General features: G+C 32.4%; 1 protein-coding gene and 1 pseudogene across 2 annotated transcripts; one reads left to right on the forward strand and one right to left on the reverse strand.

The window, feature by feature from the left end:
* Positions 5,321-12,388, forward strand: LOC107626616 (annotated as a pseudogene).
* LOC107626617 (VAN3-binding protein-like) lies at positions 12,488-13,330 on the reverse strand. Of its 2 annotated transcripts, XM_021115186.1 has the most exons (4): positions 13,170-13,330; positions 13,007-13,056; positions 12,822-12,879; positions 12,488-12,739 (listed from the first exon to the last, which is right to left on the reverse strand). In XM_021115186.1, the coding sequence occupies exons 2-4, from the start codon at positions 13,022-13,024 to the stop codon at positions 12,543-12,545; spliced, it is 273 nt and encodes a 90-aa protein (XP_020970845.1). In that variant the 5' UTR covers positions 13,025-13,056; positions 13,170-13,330; the 3' UTR covers positions 12,488-12,542. The 2 variants fall into 2 exon arrangements, with proteins under 2 accessions (XP_020970845.1, XP_016185006.1); XM_016329520.2 differs by having other exon boundaries at positions 13,007-13,330.

Genomic DNA, 25,209 nt, shown 5'->3' on the forward strand with positions numbered 1-25,209 from the left:
AGTATTTTGTGGAATTCCGAACCGGTATACCTTCCATCAACTCCACCAAATCCTGCTCATGGAATATAGCAAAGTTAAGTTTGACTCATTTAATAAATGAGCTCAAATTTTTAGCTCAAGCTCAATAGCTCACCGGCTTAAGAGCTTAGCTTATAAAGTAACTAACAAATTGAGCTAAAAATAGCTCACATGCTATTAGGAACAAGTTAAACTATCGAAATTGCACCAAAAAACTCATATCGCTATGAAAAATAACCAAATAAGATTTCTATGAATGACAAAGAAGTCTCAAAAGATTTAAAAACGTGACAAAATTAACAAAAATATCATATGTTTTTTTACATAAATGATAAAGGAATTTTGTATTTAGCAAACAACTTGTGCGTTTTATTTTAAATTCAATCATTCACAAAAAACATTGAAAAATTCCTTGACAAATCACCAAATTTTAACTATGACAAAGTCTCATTTTTCTAATAATACTTGCAAAAAATCGCATCGAAATCTAATATCTAAAGTATTTTATGAAAAAATATAACTAATATCCAGTTAGTTTTCTTACTTTTTAAATCTTTTGGAGCTTATTTGTTATCTTTCTAGGTTATTTTTATTAGCGGCATAAACTTTCGAGTACCATTCTTGTTAGTTTATTTTTAGAAAAGTATCTCTTCATGAAACAAGGAAACTAAATGAACAAGATATAGCAATAGTTTCAAATAGATCATTTGCTTCATACCATATATAGCTTCCATGTTATTTTCCTTGTAAACACCAAAAGGTGATCCATGGACAGAGAGAAGCATCTCGCTAGGTTTCAGCAGCCTAAGGGTTTTGGGTGTCATCCCAACAGACAAGCGCTGACTACTCACCTGCAAAAGGCAACAAATCCAAATCAATCACAACTGTTTAAAAAATAGCCTCAGCAATGAATACTAGAGTTCATAAAGTCATCCATAAAAAACAGAAAGTAAAAAATAAAGGGAGAAAATTCGGACATTGGGAGTCTGAAGACCTTCTTGACTTGTGAGAGTCTGAGCTTCACATGGCTCCTTAAAAACCTATGTAACAGACATTCAATCAATTCATATTATCACAATACATTGCAATCACTAATTAGTTTTTATTTGCAAGCTGTTTAAGTTATTCATAATAGATTTAGCAGTGTATGCAATGAAACTAGTAATAGAGACAAGTTCTCTTCCATCTGCACATGAAAGGATCCTAAATGAATAGCAACATTTCTCATTCAAATCAATTCGTGGATGCTTCAGCACATCATGGAAATGAGAATGGAAGTGCTATATTAATGTTGCTCCTACACAGCTACCCTAATTTTATGTCGCATCAAGTCCAATGTAAGTGACCCAAACAAGCCAGCTAAGGATGTTACAAAATACAATTAATCAAAGTGCACAGAAAAGATAGAGAACATACAAAGTCCTTACAATGAAGATTTTCATCACCAAGAAATCTTGTTCTCCCTACCAACAAAGAAGTAAACTAACAAGTATCAACTACAATCTATGCCAAAATGTATAAGAACTATAATATCTATAGTAAAATCGTTCAAAATTGAAGGAACTCAAACATTTTAAGGGGCAGAACAATAGTATGTTTCGTAACATACATTTCCATTTTTTTAAATTCAATTTAGGAAACTTTAATTCAGATATAAAATGAGTTAAATCGAAAGAGAAAACACTACCAGTATTGCTAGAGTATTCAAAATCACCAAACTGAGGAACCGAAAAAGGACATTCCGAAGGAAAAGCAATCGAAAGCCTCTAGAATAGAGAAGCGTGCAAATCTCTTCCTACACCACCACAAGTCATGGACATTCTGCTCCCTCTCTCTTTCTACTTCACATCAAATTTTCCATTCCCTTCATCTTTCACAATTGAGGGATTCGGTAAGGTTTCTTCGAAGACCTGCAGCATTGGCTTCCGGAGCTGTTCCTCACTGAAACACGACCGAACCAAACGAAGTTCCATCAACAATCGCTCAATCTCAACATTACGAACCACCTTAATTGCACTGATTTGACGCTCCACTGCCACAAACACACAGGTAGAGGTTTAATAAAAATAAATAAATAGTGAAAACTTTATGCTGATCAAGAAATTTGTTATTTGATTTTGCTGTACCTTCGATTTCAAGCTCTTTGAATTGAGGTTGCTGCATTTGGGTTTTAAGTTCCTTCAATTGAGTTGATTGTTTGACCATTTTCTTCGCTCTACGCCTTGGAAATTTTGCCTTTAATATACTAAAACTTATATAGTAAGAAAAAAGGGCTACAAATCTACAATTATAGTTATCAGAACTGAATCGGCAATCCACCCGGTCATATGACCGGGTCACTAGTTAAACCGATGGATCACTGATTCACTCGGTTGACCCGGTCATAATTTAAAAAATATAAAATTATATAAATGAAATTAAAATTACATATTAAAACTTAAAATGCAAGTCTTTACAAACATAATAATAATAATAATAATCAAATGTTAATTTTTAGACAACTAATGATGCAAAAATAGATAATAAACTAGTTTCTAGTACAAAATAATTTCTTTATTTAAATAAACAAGAGTAAGCAAAAGATAACATAATCGATAATCAAGTCCAAGTGATCTTAAAATCGACATCTATATTTTCATAGGACAAATTTGGAGCTTGATCAACATTTTCCTCACTTTGATTTGCATCTATATCTTCCATAAGAAACACTGCATTATGATGTTATGCAGAACATCTGAAACAGAGAAAGAAGAGTTTGAAGAGAGAGGTACAAGAAACTAGTGAACTGAATTAACTTCATCTTATTCTTCCATCAATGAATCAATTCTACACACCTCTTAGAGGGATGCAAGAGCTTTAGTTATAACAGAGTTGAAAAAGAGAAAAAGATCAGACATCAGAATAACAAACCCTAACTAACTGTACCAAACTGATTTTGTTATTGACTAACTCTCTTATCTCTTATCCCTTAACATAGAGCAACAAAAGATTTAGCATTTTTTAAGCAACACAACAAGAAGGTTCAGTAACAAATTCAACTCAAGTCAGTTATCCAGTAACAAATTCTACTTCTAGTAACAACCACATTTATGATAGGTTCAACATCAAATTCAACTTAACAACAAATTCTACTTCTAGAGTTCTAGCAACAAATTCAGCTTTGATAACTATGATAACTTTCACGCAGCAACAAAAACATAAACTATGATATAACAAATTTCAGCAACACATTCAGCAACAAATTATTTTGGCAACAAAATCAAAGTGCAGTGATGCAACAACAAAATTGAAACAGAAAGAACAGGGAAAACTCACCAAATCGGGTTGCACGAAGGAATCTGAGAGCGAAGGAGAAGCTGATGGCGAGGAAGAAGCTGACGGCAAGGCTCAAAGCAAGAAGACGACAACGAAAACCAGTTCACCGGGATCTGTTGCCTCTGTTACCGGTGATGAAGAGCGTAGGGAAGTGAGAGATCGAGACTAGGTGTGAGATAGAGACCGTGAGAAGCAAGAAGATGACCACCACCACCACCCGAGGGACCAGATGCGGTTCCATTTGCTTCTGCCGCCAGCGAAGCGAGCGCAGGGGCATGGGACCGTGACGACGACCAAGGTGAGTGGACGAGGTGAGAGACTGAGAGAGCGACGAGGTGAGGCCGTGAGAGACTGAGAGTGTCAAGGTGAGGGGAGAGACGAGAGAGGGACTATTGAGTACTGAGTTCTGACTGCCGAGCTAGAGACGGAGAGAGCACAGAAATTCAAGAGTCTTAGATTTGGCATTTGGGCATAGAGTTTCATTGAAAGGTGAAGGGGAGGAAGGGGTTATGAAACGACGCTGTTTCAGGTATTAAAAAGAAAAAAAAATAAAAACGACCTGGACCGGGTTAAATTAATCAGCTGGGTCATCGGGTTTCACGAAAACCCGTCGGGTCGAACCAGGTCTGTTGCACAATCAATTGAATGAGTGGCTCGATCTAGTCAGGTGACCGAGTGATCGGGTTTTCAGTCGAATCGGCGAGTCGAGCCGGGTTTGATAACTATGTCTACAATAGACTATAAATAAAGACACAAATATCCTACATAATATAATTTGCAACATTCATATACAGGTCTCCAACATTCATTAAAAGTTTTCACCTATCGTCATTTTAATCTACATTATTATTTAATAGACAAAAAATTACAGCAGATGGATAGCTTTTTGTCATCTCCCAAAGCAATCACTCAATATTTTCTCACAACATTCTTTATTATTTTTTCTCCATCTTTTGTTATATGTCCATTCCCTTTGTAGCATTTAGTAACATGATACATATATAGAGATATCTTTTAGTCATCACAATATATTTTTAGATGTCCTTTATATCAATGTATATCTCAACTTTCTTTCTTCCTTCTTTCTTTCTCTTTTTATTTCTTTCTCTTTTTTTGCTTAACTTATTTTCTTCATTGACATCTTTTGATTGTAAACTATTAATTTTTTTAATCCAAAATGGGATGAAAGTGATCCCAGAGACTGTGTTTCTTCAACTTCTCAACTTTTTCAATGAATAATAATATTCTATGTGATTTGATATATTTCTATTAACAAATTAACATAGACAATAATAAAAAACAGGAATATGGTTGGTTTAACAAGCAGTCATCAATTGCATAGCCATAAAAGAGTCTCATTAAATGACAAGCAAATTAAGGCCCCAGAATGTTAACTAATTCATTCTTTTATAAAGCAGCAAGGTTTAATCATACACAAGCAAATTAAGCCTCTATTTGGGAAGAACACATCACAAATATTAAAAAGCTCTCACTGAATTGAATAAAGTTTAATCGCACTGTATTTTCATCTCATAACGAGGCAACCCAGAACTAGTCTAATAAAAAAGATAAATGAACAAAGAAATTTAAAAATTGAACTAATCCATATTCTTAACTGATCAAGTCATCAATATTCAATAATCAATTAATCAAAAATCAAGAGATGCACAGAAAAGTAGAAGAAGAAACACGCCATCAATGTCCATTCCATTAAGCAAATTCTAGTGCCAAAGTTCTATCATTCCAGAAAATAACACAAACCAATCATACAAAATAAAATAGTTTAAAAATAAATAAATTCAATTCACAGAGGAAGAGAAAAAATATTTAGATAAAATAAAACAAGAGACATAAATTTAGGTTCCAAAATGAGAAATGACAAAAAATAGAAGATGAAGAAGGAGAACACATACCTAATTTTTTGAAGGAAGGAGACGTTCGTTGTAGTGCTGGCAGCATAGTTTGCAGGCGGCGGCGGAGGCTGCTAATGGATAAAACAGCGGCGGTGTGCGTAGAGAAAGCAAAAGGTTGGAGAGAGTACAGAGTAGAGAGCGCAACAGCAGCGGAGAGAGGAGAGGAGAGCAGATCGGCATCGAGCTCAAAGGTTGCAGCGTCAACAGTAACAACAACGGTGTGCAATGAAAAAATTGGAGGGATGCTGGAGAAAGAAGTGGCTGCCGTTCTGGTTTATGACAGAGCGAGAAACTCAGGGACTGGAAGAAGAAGATTGGGGATTTGAAAGTAGTGGATATTGTTGGATAAGCAAAGAGAAAATGGGATGTCTAGTTGTTGGGGTATTTTTTGGGGGGTTTGTCACTCATGTATTAATTTGAAATCTTTAGATTTTTTATTTTTGTTAATAGTTTATTAGTTTAACAATATTTCTTTATATTTAAAGATAAAACTAAAATTATGATTAAAAATCAAATATTTAAAATTTAAACAATAAAATTTAAGAGACTAAATTGGAATAATTTAAAATAGTTTAAATATTTTAATAATAAACTATGTCAAAATATGACAAATTAGAGGAGGAGAGATTAAGTGTGACTAACTTACATCCTATATATGTATATTTTATAAAAATATGTTATAGGTGGGTATTAAACCAAGGATCTCTCACTTAGTGCAAAACTCTAGAAAATCCTAAAAAATCCTAAAAAAATCCTAGAAAACCCTAAAAAACCCTAAAAAATAATGAAAAATCCTAGAAAACCCTACATAACCCTAGAAAACTTTAGAAAAATACTAGAAAATCCTAGAAAAACCCTAGAAAATAATAGAAAAATCCTAGAAAAATCTAAAAAATCCTAGAAAACCCCTAAAAATTTCTAAAAACCATAAAAAACCCTAGAAAATCCTAAAATCCTAGAAAACCCTAGAAAACTTTAGAAAACACCAAAAAACCCTAGATAAACCAAGAAAAACCTAGAAAACCTTAGAGAATCCTAAAAAACACTAAAGAACCCTAGAAAACCCTAAGAAAATCCTAAAAACCCATAGAAAATTCTAAAAATCCTAGAAAATCCTAGAAAATCCTAAAAAATTCTAAGTACCCTAACAAACCCTACAAAACCTTAGAAAACCCTAGAAAATCCTAAATAACCCTAGAAAATCCAAGAAAAATCCTAAAACCCTAGAAAACCCTAGATAATCCTAGAAAACTCTAGAAAAACCCTAGAAAATCCTAGAAAACCCTAAAAAATCATGGAAAAATCCTACAAAACCCTAGAAAACTCTAGATAACCCTAGAAAACTTTACAAAAATCCTAGCAAACCCTAGAAAACTCTAGAAAAACCCTAGACAACAATAGAAAAACCCTAGAAAACCCTAGAAAAATCTAGAAAACCCTCGAAAAACTCTAAAAAAAAAATCCTAAAAACCATAAAAAAAACTCCTAAAAATACCTAGAAAACCATGAAAAACCCCAGAAAAACCTTGAAAACCTTAGAAAATCCTAGAAAAACCCTAAAAAATCCTGGATAACCAAAAAAAATCCTTGAAAACCCTAGATAACACTAAAAAATCCTAGAAAAACCATAGAAAATCCTAAAATACACTAAAGAACACTAGAAAACCCTAAAAAGTCATAGAAAATACAAAAAACCCTAGAAAATCCTAAAAATCTTAGAAAATCCTAAAAACACTAGAAAACTCTAAAAAAACCTAAGCACCCAAACAAACCCGAGAAAATACCAGAAAACTCCAAAACACCCTAGAAAATCCTAGATAACCCTAGAAAATCTAAGAAAAACCCTAAAAAATCTTAGAAAACCCTAGATAACACTAGAAAACCCTAGAAAAACCCTAGAAAATTCTAAAAAAACCTAGAAAATCCTAAAAACCCTAGAAAACTCTAGAAGATCCTAGAAAACGCTAGAAGATCCTAGAAAATCCTAGAAAAACCCTAGGAAACCCTAGGAAACTCTAGAAAATCCTAAAAAACACTAAAAAACCTAAGAAAACCCTAAAACCCTAAAAAACTCTAAAAAACCCTAGAAAATCGTAGATAACCCTAGAAAACTCGAGAAAAGCCCTAGAAAAACCAATAAAACCCTAAAAAATCCTAGAAAACTCTAAAACTTATAGAAAATCTTAGATAACCCTAGAAAACTCTAGAAAAAACTACTAAACCCTAAAAAATCCTAGAAAACCCTAAAAAATCCTAGAAAACCTTAGATAACCCTAGAAAAACCTAAGAAAATCCTGAAAATCCTAAAAAACCTTAGAAAATCCTAAAAGCCCCTAAAATTTCCTAAAAACCCTAGAAAATCCTAAAACACCGTAGAAAACCCTAGATAACCCTAGAAAACTTTAGAAAAACCCTAAAAAATGCTAGAAAATACTAGAAAAACCCTAGAAATCCTAGAAAACCCTAAAACCCCTAGAAAACCCTAGAAAAAACCTAGAGAACCCTAAAAAACCCTAGGAAATCCTAAAAAAACTCTAAAAAACCCTAGATAACCCTAGAAAATCATAGAAAACACTAGATAACCCTAGAAAATCCTAAAAACCCTAGAAAATCCTAAAAAACTCTAAAAAATCATAGATAACTCTAGGAAACCCTAGAAAAACCTAAATAACCCTAGAAAACTTTAGATAACCTAGAAAATCCTAAAAATCCTAGAAAACCCTAAAAAAAACCTAGAAAAACCCTAGAAAACCCTAAAAAAATCTTGAAAAAGATTAGAAAAATCCTAAAAAATCGTAGAAAAAACTAGAAAACCCTAGAAAATCTTAAAAACCCTAGAAAACCCTAGAAAAACCTTGAAAACCTTAGAAAAAACCTAGAAAGTCCTAGAAAATCTTAGAAAATCCTAGAAAACCCTAAATAACCTAGAAAACCCTAGAAAACTCTAGAAAAATCCTAGAAAACCCTAAAAAATTCTAGAAAACCCTAGAAAATCCTTGATAAACCTAGAAAAGCCTAGAAAACCCTAGATAACCCTAGAAAACCCAAGAAAAACTAGAAAATACTAAAAAACCCTAGAAAACCCTAGAAAATCTTAGAAAATCCTAAAAATCTGTAAAAAAAAACCATAGATAATCCTAAAAAATCCTAGAAAACCCTAGAAAATACTAAAAAATCCTAGAAAATCCTAGAAAACCCTAGATAACCCTAGAAAACCCTAGAAAATCCTAAAAAACCCTAGATAATCCTAGAAAATCTTAGAAAAAACCTAGAAAATCCTAGAAAACCCTAAAAAAACCTTAGAAAATCCTAAAAAAGCCTTAGAAAATCCTAAAAAAATCTTAGAAAATCCTAGAAAACCATAGATAACACTAGAAACCTAGAAAATCCTTGAAAATCATAGAAAAACCTATAAAACCCTAGAAAACCCTAAAAAACTCTAGAAAACCCTAATATACCCTAAAAAACCATAAAAAATCCTAAAAATCCTAGAAAACCCTAAAACCCTTAGAAAATCCTAGATAACCCTAGATAAATATAGAAAATCCTAGAAAACTCTAAAAAAACCTTAGAAAATCTTAGATATCCCTAGAAAACCCTAAAAAAATCCTAGAAAACCCTAGATAACCCTAGAAAACTTTAGAAAAACCCTAAAAAATCCTAGAAAACACTAGAAAAATCCTAAAAAACGCTAGAAAATAATAGAGAAACCCTAGAAAAGCCTAGAAAAATCTAGAAAATCCTAGAAAAACCCTAAAAATCCTAAAAACTATAAAAAAACCCTAGAAACCCAAAAAATCCTAAAAAACCCTAGAAAACCCTAGAAAAAACCTAGCAAACCCTAGATAACCCTAGAAAAACCCTAGAAAACTCTAGAAAATCCTTGGATTCCGATCACCATCAACCACGTTCACGTCAACGCCGAGAAGAATTCCATCGGAGGGTTATTCCCTTCAACAAATAGGGACGATGCCGAGACTTCAGGTTCTGTCCCTTTCAACAAATAACTTTTTAGGTTCGGTCCTCACTTCGTTGTTGTGCGATTCTTTGTCCATTCAAATTTTAAGCTTGTCTTTAATTTTCTCACGAGAGTTTTCGAGCTGCAAAGTACAAAGAACTGCATTAACTCGGGTTGAAGTGAGTCTTTGAATTAGAGCAACTTGGTGGGTTGTTCAAAACTAGTAATTTAATTTGTCAATATGTTTTTCTTCTTTCTTGAGATTCAACACATATTGTATACTAACAAAATCACGATGGTAAATAATAAATATGCGCAATTTGGAAATTTAAGACTGAATTTTTATACAAAGGTTTTGCCAAATGAATTGATGAAAGAAATTAAAACGAGCAGACTCAATGATGTAAATAAAAGCCCAAACTCTACAAAACGCTGTAGTTACAATGGGCTAAAGCCCAATCTAATAAAATCCCGTTAACAATAATTACTGTCCATGCATGATGCATGGTGGATAGAGCTGTTTGGTTTAGGTAGTCAGGAAGAAGAGAACAAGGCAACTAGCATCATTAGCAATTTACAACATTGCCAAATGGCAATGGAAATGGCCATGACCTCATCCTTAATGTTATCAACAACTTGTTCTTTCAGTTTCCTTCTATCACTATATGCATTTCCTCTTACAACCCTAACCCTTCTAGAAGACTAGCTCTCTTTCACCTTCTTTCGGGTCCTTTTGGTAATTAACCTCCATTCACATCAGCTTTATTATTATCCATTTGATACTTAGAGTTAATTAATTATATTATCACTCTGTTTATATTAACAGAATTGTTATGGCAATTTGTTCAGCTATTCCACATTCCCAATCTCTGTTATTTGGTGTAAAAGGTTTAGAATTGTTTAGAGTAGCAGAGGCTAATGCAGCAGAGAATCTAATTCAACCAGAGCAAAACTTGTTTGAATGGGTCAAAAATGACAATAGAAGATTCTTACATGTTGTGTACCGTGTTGGGGACTTGGATAAGACTATAAAGTATGCTACCTATGATGCTTCAATCGCCCTAAATTAATGCAATTATTATACTATATTCTTAAATCTTGATTACATTTTCAGAATGTGTATATATATTTAGGTTTTACACTAAGTGCCTTGGCATGAAGCTGTTGAGAAAACGTGATATACCTGAAGAAAGATACACAAATTCTTTTCTTGGATATGGCCCTGAAGATTCCAATTTTACAGTTGAGCTTACCTACAGTGAGTTTAGATGTGCAAGATACAAACTTTTGTTTAGCATAAAATAGTTTGTGCTTCTCTTGTTTCTTGTTTGTATTTCTTGATCATTGCAGATTATGGAGTGGACAAGTATGACATTGGAAATGAGTTTGGTCATTTGGGTGTTGTAGTTGAAGATGTAAGCTCCTATTATAGAACAATTAGAAAACAAAGCATGATTGTTGATATTGTAGAATTATGCAACAACAACTTAAAACTCAAATAGAGTCTCCAATTGAACACATTGGTGCATTAAGAACCAATTTATATTTTTCATGAACATTAGTTACCAGCTTATCTAACATCACCAGCCAATTAATCAATGTGTGTTATTATCTTCAAACTATAAAATTCTCACAGGAAGTTAAAAACTAAATGGTCTTTTTAAGAGTGATTTTTGGTACATTTACTTTTATTGATGCTCAATTTTCATGTATGCTGCATGTCTCTGTCAAATTTCTGACTTAAATTATGATGATTATTATCCTTACTCCAATTTCTAGGCTGCCAAGGTAGTTGATCTGATAAAAGCAAAAGGTGGAAAGGTTATCAAGGAACCAGGGCCTGTCAAAGGTGGCAGCACAGTAACTTCTTTCATCCAAGATCCTGATGGTTATGAATTTGAACTCTTGGAAAGAGGACTTACTTCCGAACCCCTATGCTAAGTGTCACTTCGTGTAGGTGATCTTGACCATGCCATAGTCTTCTATCAGAAAGTGAGTGTTTTCTACTCCTATTAGGATGAAAATGTGAAAGGTTCTTTCATGAAGTGAATTCCATCTTTCTTTCATGTATTAATATTTTTCCTTTTTTTTATGGATTTCAAAAGGCTATTGGCATGAAACTTCTGCATAGGAAAGACAATCCTGAGCACAAGGTAAACTTATGCTGGTGGCAATTATTAATATCATGCGCAAGTTGGCTTGTTTGGTTTCTGTTTTCATTTTCAGTAACCTTTGCTTATTAGATTTTGTGAAGAAAAAAAGTAAAAACAAAAAACATGATTTTATTGATTTTTAGCTATCAATTGTCATTGATTCTGATTGGTTTACAGAATACAGTTGCCACAATGGGGTATGGTCCTGAAGATAAGAACACTGTTCTAGAACTTACATATATCTACGGAATCACTAATTATGACAAAGGAAATGGCTATGGACAGGTAGATACTATTTATTTTCCATTTTCGAAAGTGGTTTTATTGATTTTTGTGTTGTTCTCCGTGTCTATTTTCTATATCTTACTGTTAGAATGTAACTCATTTATGTGTTTGCACATATTGCAATAGGCACAAATGATGTGTATAAGAGTGCAGAAGCAATCAAATTGTGTGGAGGCAAGATTATTCGTGAACCTGGGCCGCTGCCAGTTATCAACACCAAGATAGCAGTTTGCTTGGACCCCGGACCCTGATGGTTGGAAATTGGTATGCATAACCTTTCCATCTATTTGATTGTATGGGATTTATTATGTGCTTCTTCTAAGACTTCAACCAGGTCAACTATCATGATGAATTCATGGGTGGTTTGTGTATGATATGTAATTAGAGAGGAATGAATCATATGTGAAATAACGTTAGAAATACTAGGAAAATATATTTTGTTTTAAACACCATGCCGACTCACACTATCCACGGTTGAACGGGGTGAGTCGGATGACTTGCGATGCAAGATATGTACACCTAACATAACTCAAAATACTATTTACCACTACTGCTTTTTCTCTATACCTATCATCTGAGTTCCCCTTTCATTTATACCCGAGACTTTGGCATAGAATGATACCATCTTATTGTATTTTAAAGTTTGACTTGTGTATTACTTATGCAGGCTTTTGTTGATAATGCTGATTTCCTGAAGGAATTAGAGTGACAATGTAACGGTTCTAGATCATATGCCTCTTCATTGAAATCATTGTACTCTATCAATGTCCTTGGTGAAATTTTACAGTTATTCTATCAAATGTACATCTTTATAAGCATCTCACAAAGTAAAAGTAAAAGAGAAGTAGAAAAAGCAACCCCATATCAGCCATTTTATTTTTTCTTATTTTCTATTTATATTTATGCCGCTTTGGCACGGCAATTCAACATATACTGAATCCCATCAAGCCAGAACTGTTTGTCTCTTTTACTCTCACATTCAAACTCTATTATCCTTTCTGCAGTTTTAATTCCGAAATATGCCCTCTTTTCTATTAAGTCTTCTTTCTCTCTTCCCGGCCAAGCTTGGACATCACTGTAGACTCCGGTGACTATACCTGCGATTTTATAGGCCATACCTTAAAGCATTGGTTTTCAGATTGTGGGAAAGAATAGTTATGAATGAAACTTTGAGCTTACATTTCTTCTTTTTGGTGAATGTTCCTGCCATGTGCTTGCTCTTCATTTTTGCTATAACCTGTTGTAATTTTGTTAGAACATTCCATGTAATTATTTAATTGGAGATATCAACAAAATCAGTGGTTATGATTATCTCCTATGCCTATTATTTTTTGATGGATTTTTGAGGGTCTTCTAGCAATTACCTGTAAATTTGAATTCATATTGAAAGATACTTGCTTCCAGTGAAGATCTCCTGCATTTGACATTCAGAAAGAAAGGGATACTTTGTGTTATAAATATAAACTTCTATGTGCATTTGCCATTTGTTTTAATTTACTTCAATTGCTATAAATATTTTAAGGATACCTTTTCTTCTACGCTTTAGAAGCTCCCCTTCTTCGAAAACAGAGTCTAGTGCCAGCAAGATGTTTGCTTCTCTTCCTTCCTCGCATTTTTCATCGACTAGAGGGATTTTTAGGGTTTTTCTAAGATTTTCTAGATTTTTCTAAGGTTTTCTAGGATTTTTCTATTGTTTTCTAGGGTTTTTAAGTGTTTTTCTAAAGTTTTCTAGGGTTATCTAAGGTTTTCTATGGTTTTGAAGGGTTTTCTAGGGTTTTTCTAGTGTTTTTTAGGATTTTTAGGATTTTCTAAGGTTTTCTAGGATTATCTAGGGTTTTCTAGGATTTTTTAGGGGTTTTCTTGAATTTTCTAGGGTTTTCTAGGGTTTGTTAGGTACTTAGGTTATTTTAGGATTTTCTAGGATTTTTATAAAGTTTTCTAGGGTTTTTTAAAGTTTTCTAGGGTTTTCCAGGATTTTTTAGGGTTTTTTAGGGTTTTCTAGGAGTTTTCTAGGATTTTTTAGGATTTTCTAGGGTATTTTTTAGGGTTTTACTCTAAGTGAGAGATCCTTGGTTTAATACCCACCTATAATATATTTTTATAACATATACATATATAGGATGTAAGTTAGTCATACTCAATTTCCAATCCTCTAATTTGTCATATTTTGACATAGTTTATTCGTAAGGTATTCAAACTATTTTAATTTATTCCAATTTAGCCTCTTAAATTTTATTGTTTAAATTTGAAATATTTGATTTTTAATCATAATTTTAATTTGATCTTTAAATATAAAAAAATATTGTTAAACTAATAAACTATTAACAAAAATGAAAAATCTAAAGATTTCAAATTAATACATGAGTGACAAACCCCCCAAAAAATACCCCAACGACTATGACATCCCATTTTTTCTTTACTTACCCAACAATACCCACTATTTTCAAATCTCCAATATTCTTCTTCCATAGCCCCTCAGTCTCCCACCCTGTCCTAGACCAGAACGGCAGCCACTTCTTTCTCCAGCATCCCTCTGATCTCTTCATTGTACACCATTACTATTGCTGTTGAGGCTGCAACCTTTGAGCTCGATGCTGATCTGCTCTCTACTCCTCTCTTCGCTGCTGCTGTGCTCTCTACTCTGTACTCTCTCTCCAACCTTTTGCTTTCTCTACGCACACCGCCACTATTCTATCCACTAGCAGCCTACGTCGCCGCCTGCAAACTCTGCTGCCAGCACTGCAACGAACGTCTCCTTCCTTCAGAAAATTAGGTATGCGTTCTCCTTCTTTATCTTCTATTTGTTGTCATTTCTCAATCTGGAACCTAAATTTGTGTCTCTTGTTTGATTTTATCTAAATATTTTTTTCCTCTTCCTCTGTGAATTGAATTTATTTATTTTTAAACTATGGTATTGTGTATGATTTTTTTGCGTCATTTTCTCTAATGATAGAGCTTTGGCACTAGAATTTGCTTAATGAAATGGACATTGATAACGTATTTTTTCTTCTACTTTTCTGTGCATCTCTTGATTTTTGATTAATTGATTATTGAATATTGATGACTTGATCAGTTAAGAATATGGATTAGTTTAATTTTTAAATTTCGCTGTTTATCTATCTTTTTTATTAGGATAGTTCTGGGTTGCCTCTATATGAGATAAAAATGCAGTGTGATTAAACTTTATTCAATTTAGGGAGAGCTTTTTAATATGTGTGATGTGTTCTTTCCAAATAGAGACTTAATTTGCTTGTGTATGATTAAACCTTGCTGCTTTATAAAAGAATGAACTAGCTAACATTCTGGGGCCTTAATTTGCTTGTGATTTGAATTTAATTAAAGACAAATGGAAGAATGAAGGCCTTAGTTTGCTTAGATTTTGCTTACCATTTTGGTTCACTAATCCATCTTCATTAAATACAATGTAATAAGTGTCTTTCATGTGATTGTTTTCAATTCTCAATTTATCTTTTATTCACGTAATGAGACTCTTTTATAGCTATGCAATTGATGACTGCTTGTTAGACCAACTATATTCCTGTCTTTTATTATTGTCTATGTTAATTTGTTAATTGAAATATATCAGATCACACAGAATATTATTATTCATTGAAAAAAGTTGAGAAGTTGAAGAAACACTATCTCTAGGATCACTTTCGTCCCATTTTGGATTAAAACAAAATTAATAGTTTCAAAAAAAAAGATGTCAAGGAAGAAAATGAGTTAAGCAAAAAAAAAGAGAAAGAAATAAAAAGAGAAAGAAAGAAGGAAGAGAGAAAAGTTGAGATATTCATTTATATAAAGGGAATCTAAAAACACATTGTGATGACTAAATTAAAAGATATCTCTATATATGTATCATGTTGCTAAATGCTACAAAGGGAATGGACATATAACAAAAGATGGAAGGAAAATAATGAAGGATGTTGTGAGGAAATATTGAGTGATTGCTTCGGAAGATGACAAAAAGCTATCCACCTGCTATAATTTTTGGTCTATTAAGTAATAATGTAGATTAAAATACGATAGGTGAAAACTTTTCATGAATGTTGGAGACCTGTATATGGATGTTGCAAATGATATTATGTAGGATTTTTTAGAGTTTTCTAGGTTTTTCTATGGTTTTTAAGGATTTTTCTAGGATTTTCTAGGGTTATCTAAGGTTTTCTAGGGTTCTCTAGTATTATCTAGGGTTTTTTTAGGATTTTACTAGAGTTTTCAAGGGTTTTTTATGGTTATCTAGGGTTTTCTAGGTTTTTTAGGGTTTTCTAGCGTTTTTAGGATTTTCTAGACTTTTTTTTTCATGGTTTTTAGAGTTTTTAGGGTTTTTCTTGTGTTTTCTAGGTTTTCTAGGATTTCTTAGGTTTTTGAGGGGTTTCAAGAATTTTCTAGGTTTTGTCTAGGTCTATCTAGGGTTTTTAGGATTTTTAGGGTTTTCTAGGATTTTTTTAGGGTTTTTTTGTTTTTTCTAGGATTTTTAGGGTTTTCTAGGGTTTTCTAGATTTTTTTCTTAGGTTTTCTAGGGTGTTTAGCACTTTTAGGATTTTCTAGGGTTTTTCTAGGATTTTCTTGGGTTATCTAAACTTTTCTAGGATTTTCTAGGATTTTTTTGTATTTTCTAGGGTTTCCTAGAAATTCTTTTAGGATTTTCTACGGTTTTTTTAGGGGTTTTTTTAGGTTTTTTGTATTTTCTAAGATTTTCTATGGTTATCTAGTGTTTTCTAAGATTTTTCTTGGGTTATCTAGGGTTTTCTAGGATTTTTTTATGTTTTTCTAGGGTTTTCTAGGGTTATCTAGGGTTTTTTAGAATCTTCTAATATTTTTTCAGGTTTTTTAGAGTTTTCATGTGTTTTTTAGGTTTTTTTCTAGGATTTTCTAGGGTTTTTAGGACTTTCAAGGGTGTTTTTTATGGTTTTTAGAATTTTTCAGGGTTTTTCTAGGGTTTTATAGATTTTTCTACATTTTTCTAAGATTTTTCTATTGTTTTCTTGGATTTTCTAGGATTTTCTTGGGTTTTCTAGGACTTTTTAGGGTTTTTTTAAGATTTACTAGGGTTTTCTAGGGTTTTTAAGGTTTCTATTGTTTTCTAAGATTTTTTTAGGGTTTTCTAGGGTTATCAAAGATTTTCTAGTGTTATTTAGGGATTTCTACGGTTTTCTAGGATTTTTTAGAATCTTCTAGTGTTTTCTATGGTTTTTCTACAGTTTTCTATGATCTTCTAGGTTTTTCTATGGTTTTCTATGGTTTTTCTAAAACTTTTTAGGATTTTCTAAGATTTTTTAGGGTTATCTAGGATTTTCTAGGGTTTTTATGGTTTTTCTAGGATTTTCTAGGATCTTCTAGAATTTTCTAAGTTTTTTCTACGATTTTCAAGGGTTTTCTATGGTTTTTAGGGTTTTCTATGGTTTTTTTATGATTTTTCTAGGGTTTTTTTTTATAGTTTTTTCTATATTTTTTTTATGGTTTTAAGGGTTATCTAGGGTTTTCTAGGATTTTCGAGAATTTTCTAGGGTTATTTAGGGTTTTCTAGGATTTTTCTAGGGTTTTCATGGGTTTTCTAAGATTTTCTAGGTTTTTTCTAGGATTTTCTAAAATTTTCTAAGATTTTTAGGGTTTTTTAGGATTTTTTATGGTTTTTAGGATTTTTAGGATTTTTCTAGGATTTTCTAGATTTTTCTAAGGTTTTTTAGGATTTTCCTATTGTTTTCTAGGGTTTTCAAGGGTTTTTCTAAAATTTTCTAGGGTTATCTAGGAATTTCTAGGGTTTTGTAGGGTTTTTCTAGGGTTTTTCTAGTGTTTTTAAGGATTTTTAAGATTTTGTAGGGTTTTCTAGGATTTTCTAGGGTTTTCTAGGATTTTTTAGGATTTTTCTTGGATTTTCTAGGGTTTTTTATGATTTTATCTAGGGTTTTTTTATGGTTTTTAGGGTTATCTAGGGTTTTCTAGGATTTTCGAGGATTTTATAGGGTTATTTAGGGTTTTCTAAGATTTTTCTAGGGTTTTCTAGGGTTTTCAAGGGTTTTCTAAGGTTTTCTAGGTTTTTTTCTAGGGTTTTCTAAAATTTTCTAAAATTTTTAGGGTTTTTTAAGATTTTTTTTATTGTTTTCTAGGGTTTTCTAGTGTTTTTTAAAATTTTTAGGATTTTCTAGGGTTTTCTAGGATTTTTTAGGATTTTTCTTGGATTTTATAGGATTTTCTAGGGTTGGTTAGGGTACTTAGGATTTTTTTAGGGTTTTTTAGGGTTTTTCTAAAGTTTTCTAGGGTTATCTAGAGTTTTCTAGGGTTTTTTAGGGTTTTCTAGGGTTTTCCAGGATTCTTTTGGATTTTTTAGGATTTTTTAAGGTTTTGCACTAAGTGAGAGATCCTTGGTTTAATACCCACCTATAACATATTTTTATAACATATACATATATAGGATGTAAGTTAGTCACACTCAATTTTCAATCCTCTAATTTGTCATATTTTGACATAGTTTATTCGTAAGGTATTCAAACTATTTTAATTTTTATTCCAATTTAGCCTCTTAAATTTTATTGTTTAAATTTGAAATATTTGATTTTTAATCATAATTTTAATTTGATATTTAAATATAAAGAAATATTATTAAACTAATGAACTATTAACAAAAATAAAAAAATCTAAAGATTTCAAATTAATACATGAGTGACAAACCCCCCAAAAAATACCACAATGACTATTACATCCCATTTTTTCTTTGCTTACCCAACAATACCCACTACTTTCAAATCTCCAATATTCTTTTTCCACAGCCCCTCAGTGTCCCACCCTGTCATAAACCAGAACGGTAGCCACTTCTTTCTCCAGCATCCCTCTGATCTCTTCATTGTACACCGTTACTATTGCTGTTGAGGCTGCAACCTTTGAGCTCGATGCCGATCTGTTAACTTCTCATCTATTCGCTGCTACTGTGCTCTCTACTCTGTACTCCCTATCCAACCTTTTGCTTTCTCTACGCACACCGCCGCTATTCTATCCACAAGCAGCCTCCGCCGCCGCCTGCAAACTCTGCTGCCAGCACTGCAATGAACGTCTCCTTCCTTCAGAAAATTAGGTATGCGTTCTCCTTCTTTATCTTCTATTTGTTGTCATTTCTCAATTTGGAACCTAAATTTGTGTCTCTTGTTTGATTTTATCTAAATATTTTTTTCCTCTTCCTCTGTGAATTGAATTTATTTATTTTTAAACTATGGTATTTTGTATGATTGTTTTGTGTCATTTTCTCTAATGATAGAGCTTTGGCACTAGAATTTGCTTAATGAAATGGACATTGATGACGTATTTTTTCTTCTACTTTTCTGTGCATCTCTTGATTTTTGATTAATTGATTATTGAATATTGATGACTTGATCAGTTAAGAATATGGATTAGTTTAATTTTTAAATTTCGCTGTTTATCTATCTTTTTTATTAGGATAGTTCTGGGTTGCCTCTATATGAGATAAAAATGCAGTGTGATTAAACTTTATTCAATTTAGTGAGAGCTTTTTAATATATGTGATGTGTTCTTTCCAAATAGAGGCTTAATTTGCTTGTGTATGATTAAACCTTGCTGCTTTATAAAAGAATGAACTAGCTAACATTCTGGGGCCTTAATTTGCTTGTGATTTGAATTTTATTAAAGACAAATGGAAGAATGAAGGCCTTAGTTTGCTTAGATTTTGCTTACCATTTTGGTTCACTAATCCATCTTCATTAAATACAATGTAATAAGTGTCTTGCATGTGATTATTTTCAATTCTCAATTTATCTTTTATTCACGTAATGAGACTCTTTTATAGCTATGCAATTGATGACTGCTTGTTAGACCAACTATATTCCTGTCTTTTATTATTGTCTATGTTAATTTTCTAGGGTTCTCTAGTATTATCTAGGGTTTTTTTAGGGTTTTACTAGAGTTTTCTAGAGTTTTTTATGGTTATCTAGGGTTTTCTAGATTTTTTCTAGGGTTTTCTAGGATTTTCTAGGGGTTTTAGGATTTTCTAGACCTTTTGTCATGGTTTTTAGGGTTTTTTAGGGTTTTTCTAGTGTTTTCTAGGTTTTTTAGGATTTTCTTAGGTTTTTGAGGGGTTTCAAGGATTTTCTAGGTTTTGTCTAGGTCTATCTAGGGTTTTTACGATTTTTAGGGTTTTCTAGGATTTTTTTAGGATTTTTTAGGATTTTTTTTTTGTTTTTTCTAGGATTTTTTAAGGTTTTTTAGGGTTTTCTAGGGTTTTCTAGATTTTTTCTTAGGTTTTCTAGGATTTTTCTAAGGTCTTTAGCATTTTTAGGATTTTCTAGGGTTTTTCTAGGGTTTTCTTGGGTTATCTAGGGTTTTCTAGGATTTTCTAGGTTTTTTTTATATTTTCTAGGGTTTCCTAGGGATTTTTTTAGGATTTTCTATGACTTTTTTAGGGTTTTTAGGTTTTTTGTATTTTCTAAGGTTTTCTATGGTAATTTAGTGTTTTCTAAGGTTTTTCTTGGGTTATCTAGGATTTTCTAGGGTTTTTTATATTTTTTTCTAGGGTTTTCTAGGGTTATCTAGGATTTTTTAGAATCTTCTAACGTTTTTTTTTTTTTTGAGTTTTCAAGTGTTTTTTAGATTTTTTCTAGGATTTTTCAGGATTTTCTAGGGTTTATAGGACTTTCAAGGGTGTTTTGATGATTTTTAGGATTTTTTAGGATTTTTCTAGGGTTTTATAGATTTTTCTAGAGTTTTCTAAGATTTTTCTATTGTTTTCTTGGATTCTCTAGGTTTTTCTAGAGTTTTCTTAGGTTTTCTAGGACTTTTTAGTGTTTTCTAAGATTTATTAGAGTTTTCTAGGGTTTTTAGGATTTTTATTGTTTTCTAAGATTTTTTTTAGGATTTTCTAGGGTTATCAAAGATTTTCTAGTGTTATTTAGGGATTTCTAGGGATTTCTACTGTTTTCTAGGATTTTTTAGGATCTTCTAGGGTTTTCTAGGATTTTTCTACAGTTTTCTATGATCTTCTAGGTTTTCCTATGGTTTTCTATGGTTTTTCTAGAATTTTTTTAGGTTTTCTAGGATTTTTTAGGGTTATCTAGGGTTTTCTTGGGTTTTCTAGAGTTTTCTAGGATCTTCTAAGGTTTTCTAAGTTTTTTCTAGGATTTTCTAGGGTTTTTTTTTATGGTTTTTAGGGTTTTCTAGGATTTTTTTTATGGTTTTTCTAGGGTTTTTTATGATTTTTAGGGTTATCTAGAGCTTTCTAGGATTTTCGAGAATTTTCTAGTGTTATTTAGGGTTTTCTAGGATTTTTCTAGGGTTTTCTAGGGTTTTCTAAAGTTTTCTAGGTTTTTTTCTAAAATTTTCTAAGATTTTTAGTGTTTTTTAGATTTTTTATGGTTTTTAGGATTTTTAGGATTTTTCTAGGATTTTCTAGATTTTTCTAAGATTTTCTAGGATTTTTCTATTATTTTCTAGGGTTTTCAAGGATTTTTCTAAAGTTTTCTAGGGTTATATAGGAATTTCTAGGATTTTGTAGGGTTTTCTAGGATTTTTCTAGTGTTTTTTAGGATTTTTAGGATTTTCTAGGGTTTTGTAGGATTTTCTAGGATTTTTTAGGGTTTTTCTTGGATTTTCTAGGGTTTTCTAGGGTTTGTTAGGGTACTTAGGTTTTTTTAGGGTTTTCTAGGGTTATCTAGAGTTTTCTAGGGTTTTCTAGGGTTTTCCAGGATTCTTTAGGGTTTTTAGGGGTTTTTAAGAGTTTTCTATGATTTTTTAGGATTTTTTAGGGTTTTGCACTAAGTGAGAGATCCTTAGTTTAATACCCACCTATAACATATTTTTATAATATATACATATATAGGATGTAAGTTAGTCACACTCAATTTCCAATCCTCTAATTTGTCATATTTTGACATAGTTTATTCGTAAGGTATTCAAACTATTTTAATTTATTCCAATTTAGCCTCTTAAATTTTATTGTTTAAATTTGAAATATTTGATTTTTAATCATAATTTTAATTTGATCTTTAAATATAAAGAAATATTGTTAAACTAATAAACTATTAACAAAAATAAAAAATCTAAAGATTTCAAATTAATACATGAGTGACAAACCCTCCAAAAAATACCCCAACGACTATGACATCCCATTTTCTCTTTGCTTACCCAACAATACTCACTACTTTCAAATCTCCAATATTCTTCTTCCACAGCCCCTCAGTCTCCCACCCTGTCATAGACCAGAACGACAGCCACTTCTTTCTCCAGCATCCCTCTGATTTCTTCATTGTACACTGTTATTATTACTGTTGAGGCTGCAACCTTTGAGCTCGATGCCGATCTGCTCACTTCTCCTCCCTTAGCTGCTACTGTGCTCTCTACTTTGTAGTCCCTCTCCAATCTTTTGCTTTCTCTACGCACACCGCCGCTATTCTATCCACTAGCAGCCTCCGCCGCCACCTGCAAACTCTGCTGCCAGCACTGCAACGAACGTCTCCTTCCTTCAGAAAATTAGGTATGCGTTCTCCTTCTTTTATCTTCTATTTGTTGTCATTTCTCAATTTGGAACTTAAATTTGTGTCTCTTGTTTGATTTTATCTAAATATTTTTTTCCTCTTCCACTGTGAATTGAATTTATTTATTTTTAAACTATGGTATTTTGTATGATTGTTTTGTGTCATTTTCTCTAATGATAGAGCTTTGGCACTAGAATTTGCTTAATAAAATGGACATTGATGACGTATTTTTTTTTCTATTTTTCTGTGCATCTCTTGATTTTTGATTAATTGATTATTGAATATTGATTACTTGATTAGTTAAGAATATGGATTAGTTCAATTTTTAAATTTCTTTGTTCATCTATCTTTTTTATTAGGTTAGTTCTGGGTTGCCTCTTTATGAGATGAAAATACAGTGTGATTAAACTTTATTCAATTTAGTTAGAGCTTTTTAATATTTGTGATGTGTTCTTCCCAAATAGAGGCTTAATTTGCTTGTGTATGATTAAACCTTGCAGCTTTATAAAAGAATGAACTAGTTAACATTTTAGGGACTTAATTTGCTTGTCATTTGAATTTAATTAAAGACAAATGGAAGAATGAAGGCCTTAGTTTGCTTCGGTTTTGCTTACCATTTAGGTTCACTTATCGATCTTCATTAAATACAATTTAATAAGTGTCTTGCATATGATTGTTTGCGATTCTCAATTTATCCTTTATTCACGTAATGCGACTCCTTTATAGTTATGCGATTGATGACTGCTTGTTAGACCAACCATATTTCTGTCTTTTATTATTGTCTATGTTAATTTGTTAATTGAAATATATCAGATCACACAGAATTTTATTATTCATTGAAAAAGTTGAGAAGTTCAAGAAACACAATCTCTGGGATCACTTTCGTCCCATTTTAGATTAAAAAAAAATTAATAATTTACAATCAAAAGATGTCAAGGAAGAAAATGAGTTAAGCAAAAAGAGAGAAAGAAATAAAAAGAGAAAGAAAGAAGGAAGAAAGAAAAGTTGAGATATGCATTGATATAAAGGGCATCTAAAAACATATTGTGATGACTAAAAGATATCTCTATATATGTATCATGTTGTTAAATGCTACAAAGGGAATGGACATATAACATAAGATGGAGGAAAAATAATGAAGGATGTTGTGAGGAAATATCGAGTGATTGCTTTGGGAGATGACAAAAAGCTATCCACCTGCTTTAAGCTTTGGTCTATTAAGTAATAATGTAGATTAAAATGACGATAGTTGAAAACTTTTAATGAATGTTGGAGACCTGTACATGGATGTTGCAAATTATATTATGTAGGATATTTGTATCTTTATTTGTGGTCTATTGTAGACATAGTTATCAAATCCGGCTTGACCTGGCTGGTTCGACCAAAAACTCGGTCACCCGGTTACTTGGTCGGGCCAAGCCACTCGTTGAACTGGTTGTGCAACAAACCCGGTCAAATCCGGTTCGACCAAACGGGTTTTCGTGAAATCCAATGACCCGGCCGGTTAATTTAACCCGATCCGGGTCGTTTTTATTTTTTTTCTTCCTAATACTTGAAACGGGGTCCTTTCATAACCCCCCTCCTAACCTTTCCCTTTAGATGAAACCCTATGCCCAAATGCCAAATCTGAGACTCTTGACTCTAAGAGTCTAAGTAAAACCCCCTAACCCAACCAGTCTCTGTGCTCTCTCCATCTCTAGCTCGGCAGTCGGAACTCAATACTCAGTAGTCCCTTTCTCGTCTCTCCCCTCACCTCGACAGTCGTCACTCTCAGTCTCTCACGGCCTCACCTCGTCGCTCTCTCAGTCTCTCACCTCGTCCACTCACCTTGGTCGTCATCGCGGTCTCGTGCCCCGGTGTTCACTTCGTTGGCGACAGATGCAGACGGAACCGCATCTGGTCCCTCGGGTAGTGGTGGTGGTCATCTTCTTGCTTCTCATGGTCTCTGTCTTGCACCTGGTCTCGATCTCTCCCTTCCCTGCGCTCTTCGTCCCCGGTAATAGAGGTAACAGGTCCGGTGGACTGGTCTTCGTTGTCATCTTCTTGCTTCGAGCCTTGCCGTTAGCTTCTCCCTCGCCATCAGCTTCTCCTTCGCCGTCAGATTCCTTCGTGCAACCCGATTTGGTGAGTTCCGCCTGTTCTTTCTGTTTTAATTTTGTTGTTGAAAACCGAATGTGTTGCTGAAATTTGTTACTAATTATCATGAACCTTGAATTTGTTAATGAATTCCCCCTGTTCTTTCTGTTTCAATTTTCTTATTATTTTTGTTGCTCCCTGAAAGTTATCATAGTTTATATTTTTGTTGCTCCCTGAAAGTTATCATAGTTATCATACAATGTAACTAGTTTCTTGTATCTCTCTCTTCAAACTCTTCTTTCTCTTATTCTTATGTTCTGCATAACATCATAATGCAGTGTTTCTTATGAAAGATATAGATGCAAATTAAAATGAGAAAAATGTTGATCAAGCTCTAAATTTGTCCTATGAAGATATAAATTTCGATTTTAAGATCACTTGGACTTGATTATCAATTATGTTATCTTTTGCTTACTCTTGTTTATTTAAATAGAGAAAGTATTTTATATTAAAAACTAATTTATTATCTTTTTTTGCATCATTAATTGTCTAAAAATTAACATTTGATTATTATTATATTTGTAAAGACTTACATTTTAAGTCTTAGTATGTAACTTTAATTTTATTTATATAATTTATATTTTTTAAATTATGACCGAATCAACCGGGTAAACCAGTTACCCACCGGTTGATCCAGTAATCGGGTCACCTGGTCATTTGGTTCTGATAACTATGATTAATATTATATTAGTGTGTTTATGTATCGATTAGGATATACTAGAATTAATTAAGATCAATTAGGACTCATCATGTTCTTCTTTATTATATATTATAATTATGAGTAATAATTAATTAGTGTATATAAATCTAAAAATTGAGGAGTTCATTAACCTTTTTCACATTATGATCACCGTCTAAAAGTGGTATCAGAGGCAAAGCATAGGTTTTGTCAGTTTTTTCAAAAAGCATTCTGTCAGTTTTTCTAGCCACTAATTAAGATGACTTCAAAATTC

The sequence above is a fragment of the Arachis ipaensis genome, chromosome B02 (assembly GCF_000816755.2).
Source record: "Arachis ipaensis cultivar K30076 chromosome B02, Araip1.1, whole genome shotgun sequence".
Lineage (NCBI taxonomy): Eukaryota > Viridiplantae > Streptophyta > Magnoliopsida > Fabales > Fabaceae > Arachis > Arachis ipaensis.

Excerpts from the sequence above, each read along its gene's own strand:
- LOC107626617 (XM_016329520.2), bottom strand. The coding sequence starts at position 13,069 with ATGTCAAATGCAGGAGATCTTCACTGGAAGCAAGTATCTTTCAATATG. Across the intron at positions 12,880-13,006 it reads ATATGAATTCAAATTTACAG|GTTATAGCAAAAATGAAGAG; the intron begins GTAATTGCTAGA and ends AAATTACAACAG. Across the intron at positions 12,740-12,821 it reads ATTCACCAAAAAGAAGAAAT|GTATAGTCACCGGAGTCTAC; the intron begins GTAAGCTCAAAG and ends ATAAAATCGCAG.